The following is an 8,699-nucleotide window of genomic DNA, read 5'->3' as shown; positions in this document are numbered from 1 at the left end:
TAGTCAGTAGTATTTATGATTTTAGTAACCCCTATTTTGGCCAGGGTGGTTACATATGGATTTAATTACCTCAAAGGACTTTTCCCCCTATACCACCTTCTATTAATTTAAAAAGTAAACCCTCATGCCAGACCGAGTCGAAAGCTTTCTGGAAATCGTGTGTGTGTGTGTGTGTGTGTGTGTGTGTGTGTGTGTGTGTGTGTGTGTGTGTGTGTGTGTGTGTGTGTGTGTGTGTGTGTGTGTGTGTGTGTGTGTGTGTGTGTGTGTGTGTGTGTGTGTGTGTGTGTGTGTGTGTGTGTGTGTGTGTGTGTGTGTGTGTGTGTGTGTGTGTGTGTGTGTGTGTGTGTGTGTGTGTGTGTGTGTGTGTGCTGGCATGGGAGGGTCTAATGGTCAGTGGTGTAAAGAAACTAAGTACATGTACTTACTTTACGTACAGTACAATTTTTAGGTATTTGTACTTTACTTGAATATTTCCAATCTCCAATACTTTTACTTCTACTTCACTACATCTCAGAGGCAAATATTATACTTTTACTCCACTACAATTATTTGGAAACTTTAGTTACTTTGTTTTTGTCCATTTGAAAATAGCTAATCTACAATCTACAATCTACAATCTACAAGGTCACAATGCGCCGTGATGCGACGCATTGTGAGCTTGTAGATCTGCCATTTTCAAATGATTTTTTTACATTTACACCTGAAATGGGACATTCTGCATAATGAGTACGTTCTACACTGGCACTTTAAGTACATTTTGATACTTTTGATACTTTTACTCAAGTACATTTTCAATTCCGGACTTTTACTTGTAACAGAGCAGTATTGATACTTTTACTTGAGCAAAAAAATGTAGTACTTTTTCCACCACTGGTAATCCGTCCATGGTATTGAGGATTGTGAAGAAATTGATTGAGTGATTCTTTAATGGTCTGCTTCTTGTTAATGGTGTCCTGTCTCCTGTCCTTGCTTGTCATGGCTGCCAACTAAAAGAAAGATCAAGCAAGACTATAACCAGGGGTCATCAACATGTCCGTACACAGACAAATGTGTCCGTGGCAAAGACTTGGTCTTGTCCGTGGCAATTTTTTTGATTTACACACCATTATAATGTTCTTATTTAACTCTGAGAGTGTACAAAATGGAACCAAATGGACCCGAACCATTTGGTTCCATTTGTACACTCTCAGAGTTACAGACCTGTTCTATGGTCATTCAGGGCTAGATCTTTATGTGTTTCTGGTAATATTATTGTCCACTCATTTTGTATGTCTGTGGCAAAAATTGAATTTTGACCAAAATGTCCACCACAAGAAAGCATGGTGATGACCCCTGCTATAACTGAAGAGAGATACCTCCTCCACCAACCAACCCCAGCCCCCATCCATCCTGAAAACTTGACCTCATAGCTTTTTAGATGTTGAGATGCTGAATTTCAATTAATAAACATGTCAAAACCTCTTTAAAAGTAGTTGTTTTTGTTGTGGTTGTGTATTAATAACATGTCCAAAATAGGACTGCTGGACACGACCATCCACAGTTGCTGTGAGAGAAACACTAGTCGACTCCAGGTTGAACTTCAATGTTAATGTTAATACCATTTTAATACATTCTCAATGTGCTCCTGCGTGCTAGCCCACAGCTTGGTAAACCTGTTGTATGACTGGTTCTCACTGATAACGACAAAAATAGCAGATCTACAAGCTCATAGCGCGGCACCGAGTGCCTATGAGCTTGTAGATCTGCTATTTTTGAAAAATCTTGAACATTTGTGCATATCTCTGAATATTTATATTTATAAGCGAACATTTTTAACTCAAATCATTGCTTCTGGGGGTCCCTGGCACAAAACATTTTCAGATGGGGGTCCGCGGCCAAATGTATATCAATTTAGGGGTCCTTGGCATGAAAAAGGTTGAAACCCACTTTTGTTCAGTAACAGCCCTGCTGAAAAAACCAGCTTAGACCAGCCTAAGCTGGACCAGCTGGTTTTAGCTGGTCTTGGTGGTTGACCACCTTAAGGTGTGTTTTGGACGTCCAAAACACACCTTAAGCTGGTCTTGGTGGTTGACCAGCTTAAGGTGGTAGGTTTTGCTGGTTTAAACTGGTAGCTGGTTTAAGCTGGTAGCTGGTATTTTTGATGGTTTAGCTGGTTTAAGCTGGTAGCTGGTATTTATGATGGTTTAGCTGGTTTAAGCTGGTAGCTGGTATTTTTGATGGTTTAGCTGGTTTAAGCTGGTAGCTGGTATTTTTGATGGTTTAGCTGGTTTAAGCTGGTAGCTGGTATTTATGATGGTTTAGCTGGTTTAAGCTGGTAGCTGGTATTTATGATGGTTTAGCTGGTAGCTGGTTTAAGCTGGTTTAAGCTGCTATCTGGTATTTATGTGTATTCAGGTGTATTCTGGATATGCAGTGACCAACTTTGCTGGAGAGGATGCATGATCATGGTGAATTTCATCCAGGTGCCCACAGCACGTGGTATATTTAAAAAACAGTAGCCTACAGTAGCCTATATAAAAGTGAGCAAAATCCACAAAGTCATAAATAATCATGTATCAATTTCATACATAACAATAATTTATTAAACACTTATAAAAAACCCTCAAAAACAACATTTAAATAACAAATAAATGTATAAATAAACACATAAATACATGAACTTCAACCTGAGGAACACACTAACACACACACAGTGTTCAAATGACTGGAAAAGAGTGAGAGAATATGAAAAATCGGACAGATCCGTCTTGATTACATGACTATGGAGATACTGTATACCGATGTGTGTGATGTTTGGAAAACATCTGTAAAGTTGCAGCCAAAAATGTGTCTTGCAAAAATCGGCCTGCTGGTGGCGCTATAAAGCATTACCCCCATATCAACCCCCCCCTACACAGACACACAATTTCTTGTCCTTTCTATTGATGTCCTGGCCATGGTCCATGGCCTTCCTCTTTGTGAGAATGTTCTGCCCCTGCAGCCACCAATGGAAACAGTCTGAAAGAAAACAAACAAGAACCCCCAACAATAAAACAAATATAATTAGCAATATACTGCATGGGGTGAGTTAAATGAATTGTGATGTTTTGAGAAAAACTTAAAGTAACTTAAACTTCACCCATTTTCAACCTTATCTTCATATAACTAACTGATCCTCGCTAATGTTCATTATACAATGGCACCATTTCTGTCTACTCGTTCTGCCACTCATTGGTGGAATGTGGACAGTTCAGAAACCTGCCTACCAGTGACATCACCAATGGAGATTCCAAGCTAATAGAAACTACAGTGTGTCTCTACCTGGAAAGTTTGAATGCAGAAGTAGAAGCCATTGTTCTTGCATTAATAATGAACAAATAAAGTTGTTCTAAATGACCAAACCTGCCTACCGATGATGTCAAAGGTAGGCAGATTTCTAAACTGTCCACGACCTATCAACGAAACACAGAGTGAGTAGACATAAATGGTGCCATCTTAAAATGTGTATTAGTGAGGACCAATTATATGAAGATGAGTTGAAAATGGGGTGAAGTGTTTTTTTAACCCCGTGTTTCAGTTCAGTTAGAAAACATGCATTTGAATGAAAAAGGTGGGTGGACAGTGGGCAGGCAATAAGTCAGATGGCTACAATGGACAACAACAATTTGGGGGAAAAAGCTACCCCTGCCAAACATGCATGTAGGGCTGCCACTACCAATTATTCTACTTGCGATTATTCTATTGATTACTTTTTTGATCTACAAGCTCACAACACGTCCAACGAGTTGCAAGCTTGTAGATCGGCATTTCTTTCAGCCATAAAATCGATTTTATTACAATAGAGTATTTTCTTTTATGATTGATTAATAAGCTTAATATAATCTCTTTTCCAGAAGGTGACATTCCCGTTTCCCGATCAGTTTTTCATAGCTTCATTTGATTGGCTACAACCAACATCTCCATATGTGTTTCTGGTTGAAACAGTATGCTGCTGAGACAACCAAATGAAGGTATGAAAAACTGAACAGGTAACGCTAACGGGAATTCCACCTTCTGGAAAAGAGAACTACAGTCATGCACAGAGCAGATTGAATTATGAGATCAAGTCATAATGAACCCCCCCACCCCTCAGTAAACATACCTCTTCTGAGTCCTGCGGTCAGGGGGGTTTGGCCTCCCCCTTGCTAGTGGGGCATTCTTTGTAAGGCTCCTGCATGGTCTTCAGGGTTGTTGTCCCCCAAATGGCAACAGCAAGCTCCTTCATGAACAGGGAGTCCTTGGTGTTTGCTGCCACCATCTTCCAGATCTCCTTTTCGAGCCACACACCAGAGCCAATGTGGACCTGAAACAGAAGAAAACAACACATGTTTTAGAAATTAAAAAACATTTTACCATGACATTTCAGACTCATTTTTGACAAAAGCAGGCCCACTTCAAACAGAATTTACTGTAAAGAAATTACATTTTCAAGGACCCCCAAATGTGGACCCATTTAGAAAAGAGTTGGTGCCATGGACCTCCAATAGAGAAGATGTTAATTGTTGGATTACATTTAGTACAGAATTCTACAACTGTCTATACTGTAGGTGGGGAGAGTTGAAGTAATTCTTATACAGTACATTGTCATTGGATTACATTCTAGCTGGTAAAATAGTAGTGAAATTAACCTTTTCCACCCGGCATCCCTATTTTGTTCATGCCATAGGCAAAACTGTTCAAAAATAGTTCAAAAATAGCAAAACATAGCTGATCTACAAGCTCACGATGCATCATGACACGTTGCCTATTTTTGAAATGATAACTGTTTCTTATTTAGCTGGGGACACTGTGGAACCCCACTTTTAAGAACCACTGTCCTACACAGTATGTTTCTTCAATACCTTGTCACCGTTGCCGTCAAACATCCCAGGTGTCGATGCCAAATCGTCTGACTCGGGGGAAGAGGAAACGGAGGAAGTTGCAACTGAAAATGTAGAGAATCATATTTAAGCTCCTTTTGGCAGTATCACAGTACTTATATTGTACACATTGTCACCATTTTCCGTAGAACAGTATCACTGTCTAAACACACCTATGCTGTCACTGGTTTGCTTATCTGCAGCAGGGATGTCAGGCTTTGCTGCAGAGCTATATTGGGGCCCTTCCTCCAGTTTCTGTTTTGCAATCTCTAATTTGTTGCATCTTAAAGCATGAACAGGGTACGGAAAAATAAAAAATAAAAACTGAATTGATGTATGCCTTAGTAGGATACCAGTTTAATAATGAGCCTAGCATCTGTCCACTCCATTTAACATGCTTTCTATATAATGTTTTTTAATATTTGTGGTCAAGATCTAAGTAAAAAAGAACATGAGAACAAATAACCAACATATCGATATATACAAAAAGAGAAGAGCAAACTCATGCAACTGTTTCGTTAACATTAGTCATTGCTTACTTAGTTTTAAGATGCTGTAGGTCCAGCTCCAACTCTTTGGCCTTCTTCTGGGTATGACTGTACTTGACATTTCGTCGTGGATAGCGTCTAAAGGTAGTGCAAGTAATATATTTTGGATAAAACAAGATGTTTTTTGTTAGAAAGTTAAAGTGGAATAAAATGTAATTTTATGCAACCTGTATCGTAGAGTATATTAATACAATATAACTTATACAATCTGTATGTTAGAGTATGTTAATACAAATAATACAATATAACTTATATAATTGGGGTGGTTGTATTTAGTCTCCCTGCTCTTCTATTGAGACATTTAGATAGTGTCAAAGGTCATGTCTCACCTAGACACAGGATCTGACATGAATTTTGATCTGATGGTCAAGATTCAATGTATCACCTGAGCAAGCAGGCAGGCTCTATTAGCTCAATGGTAAAAGGTTACAGCACTTGCTCAGGAAACCGGGTTCAAATCCGGGATAGAAGAGGAAAGTTACATAGTGCAGCTTTAACCCATTAAGACCTGGGGCCGATTCTAAAAATGCTCTCTAAATCCTAAAAGTTTTTTGAACATAAAAGGAAAAAGATTTGAGGTACAAATGTTCACTTTAAAACATATATATTCAAAGATTTTCAAAAATAGCAGATCTACATGCTCATAGCGCGCCACTCGGTGTCGCGCTATGAGCTTGTAGATCTGCTATTTTTGAAGCCAAAGGTCTAGCCAAAGAAATCAAAACAATTACACAGATGCGTTCCTGGTCTAAATGGGTTCAAATTTTGTATGCCCACTTCTTTGTGTCATCACTTCCAATTGTAACTTATTTATCCTGTATCCTGTATGAGTTCTGATTGGTTAAATTTGGTATTCCTGGAAATGCATTTTCGGCTTACTAAAGAGGTGGAGAGTCTGGGAGACCCCTGTTACTGAACAAGCAATGATTACTTTAACATTTAACAAAACAATATCACTTTACCTTCAAACTGTTTTCTTCTCTTTGTGGGAGGGGGGGGGGCATAACACATAATGTTTCTCTCTGGGTTCCTTTTTCTCTTTTAGTAGGGCTGCAAACCATTCATTTTGGCCACTGCAGCCAAAGAAATGTGTAATAATAACAGACAGACAGACAGACAGACAGACAGACAAGGGAATCATTAATGTTCAGAGTTCACGGGATATTAAAACACTCTGTAGCTTCATCACTGAAAGCGTGTGTCCACACACACACACACACACACACACACACACACACACACAGACGTCATATTCTGAATTTAGTTTTGAGCGGCACACAGGCAAGCAGTAGTGGCCTATAGTATAAATTATATTGTATATTCCCACTATAATTTATTGTAATTATTGTCATAATCCCTTTATCAAGACAAATTAAATAACTAAACAATGTGTAGAGTTGGGTCATGACATGAGTCACTTGTGATTGACTTCGAACACAGCAGCCTACGCACTTAATTATCAATACAGTAATAGTAGGCTAAAAAGCCTACATAAATAGTATTTCTGTGTGTGACTGTCAACACTCACCTAAAATGTCCGCCACTTCTTCTTCTTTCTTTTATCTTCTCTGAAGCCGGTTTATAATTATTTTTGATGAATCCAAAGCAACGCAATTTATCTAACTTTCTATTGAAGTGAGAGCTCCAGCCTGCAGGCAGCTCGAGTCAGACAGCATTCGTTCTCCCCGCGCATCTCGAGCGGTCGCGAGCATAGAGTTCAAGAGTCGCGAGCCTGCTGAGACAGTGTTGCCAGATTTTGTGAGAGAAATAAGCAGCCAGGTCTGTGAAAAAAATTAAGCCCAAAAGAAGCGACATTTGCACTTTAAACCTATTTGAAAATAGCCGATCTACAAGCTCACAGTGCGTCGCATTTGCAACACATTGTGAGCTTGTAGATCTGCTATTTTCAAAAATAATAAGTGAAATATTTCACTAATATTTACAAGCAACTTTACAGAAAAACAAGACCAAAGTCACTTATAATAAGCAGATATGGCAACACTGCTCAGGGCCCATAAAGGGCCCACTTCTCTGTAAAAACAGATGTACAAGCTCACAACACGTCAAATTGCGACAAGATGTAGATCTGTAGATCTGTTCATTTTGGTAACCATAGCAAAAAAATTTAGAATCAAACTAGCATGTTATTTGCCAATTGCGAAATTAAGTAAATAAGTTTGGATGAATGTTGTCATGATAATAATAATACATTATTATTATTATTATTATTATTATTATTATTATTATTATTATTATTATTATTAAATATAATATTTATGTCACATCACAAGCAAAGGACAAGAAATGTAAAGTAAAATACAATGCAATACAATACAATACAATACAATACAATACAATACAATACAATACAATACAATACAATACAATAAAATATACTGTATATACTGGGGGGGGGGCAATTGTAACAGAAGAAAATCTTCACAGTCTAATGGCAGGTATGATGTCTCCCCGGGATCCAAACTAGTTAAAATAGCAGATCTGCAAGCTCACAACGCTTGTAGATCTGCTATTTTCACTGCATGCTTTTTTTTATTAATTGATGGAATTTCTTAGATTTTGTATTTATTTGTTTTTTTATTGATGAAGATTTTAGATTTTTGGGTGGGAAATGTTTTGAAATAATATAGTAATATATTTTTGTAGGAAACAAAAAAAAGGATCTTTCCTCGTGATGTGTACATGACCCACAAATGGGCCCCGACCCACTGTTTTGGGAAACACACACGTGATCTAACCCAGTGGTCCTCAACCCTTTCAGGCCGCGACGTCACAAAATAATCATATTTGAACTGGGGACCCCCCACCCTTAAAGCACTTGGAATGTAGGAGTTGATGCATTACGTTTAGTTTGACTCTATTGTGAAAATAGCAGATCTTCAAGCTCACAACGCCTCGCAAGGAAGGTGTTGTGAGCTTGTAGATCTGCTATTTTCAAAATGTTTTCTTATATTATTATTATTGTTAGACAATTTGGCCAATGTTTGACATTTTTTTATAGTATAGTTTGTTGATTACTTTTGATGCAGTAATGGTGGTTTTTTTAGGTACTAAAAAGGTCTTAAAGGTCCTTAAATTATCACTTCACTGTCATCTGGGGACCACCCCCAAATCACGTGGGGACCCCCCTGGGAGTCCCGATCCACATGTTGAGAACCACTGATCTAACCAAACTTGACCAGCTGCTAAGCTGGTCTTTGCTGGTCTGTCCAGTGTCCAGCCATCTGACCAGCTAAGTCTAGCTGGTAAGCTGGTC

The 8,699-nt window shown here is 38.5% G+C and overlaps 1 protein-coding gene across 1 annotated transcript; it reads right to left on the bottom strand.

Annotated features, from left to right (window-relative positions):
- Nucleotides 1-2,555: 2,555 nt before the first annotated feature.
- On the bottom strand, nt 2,556-7,085 carry LOC308105701 (uncharacterized protein). Its single transcript, XM_080456616.1, has 6 exons — nt 6,954-7,085; nt 6,388-6,498; nt 5,417-5,503; nt 4,860-4,942; nt 4,121-4,321; nt 2,556-2,997 (listed from the first exon to the last, which is right to left on the bottom strand). Exons 2-5 carry the CDS (start codon nt 6,434-6,436, stop codon nt 4,139-4,141), a joined length of 402 nt encoding a protein of 133 aa, XP_080312742.1. The 5' UTR covers nt 6,437-6,498; nt 6,954-7,085; the 3' UTR covers nt 2,556-2,997; nt 4,121-4,138.
- Between the last annotated feature and the right edge of the window lie 1,614 nt (nt 7,086-8,699).

The sequence above is a fragment of the Gymnoscopelus braueri genome, assembly GCF_963280865.1.
Source record: "Gymnoscopelus braueri genome assembly, chromosome: 1".
Classification (NCBI taxonomy): domain Eukaryota; kingdom Metazoa; phylum Chordata; class Actinopteri; order Myctophiformes; family Myctophidae; genus Gymnoscopelus; species Gymnoscopelus braueri.
Note: the sequence above shows the minus strand (reverse complement) of the source record. Positions and strands in the feature narration are given on the sequence as shown.

Excerpts from the sequence above, each read along its gene's own strand:
- LOC308105701 (XM_080456616.1), bottom strand. The coding sequence starts at position 6,436 with ATGTGTTATGCCCCCCCCCCTCCCACAAAGAGAAGAAAACAGTTTGAA. Across the intron at positions 5,504-6,387 it reads GAGAAGAAAACAGTTTGAAG|ACGCTATCCACGACGAAATG; the intron begins GTAAAGTGATAT and ends CACTACCTTTAG. Across the intron at positions 4,943-5,416 it reads CTACAGCATCTTAAAACTAA|TTGCAACTTCCTCCGTTTCC; the intron begins GTAAGCAATGAC and ends CTACATTTTCAG.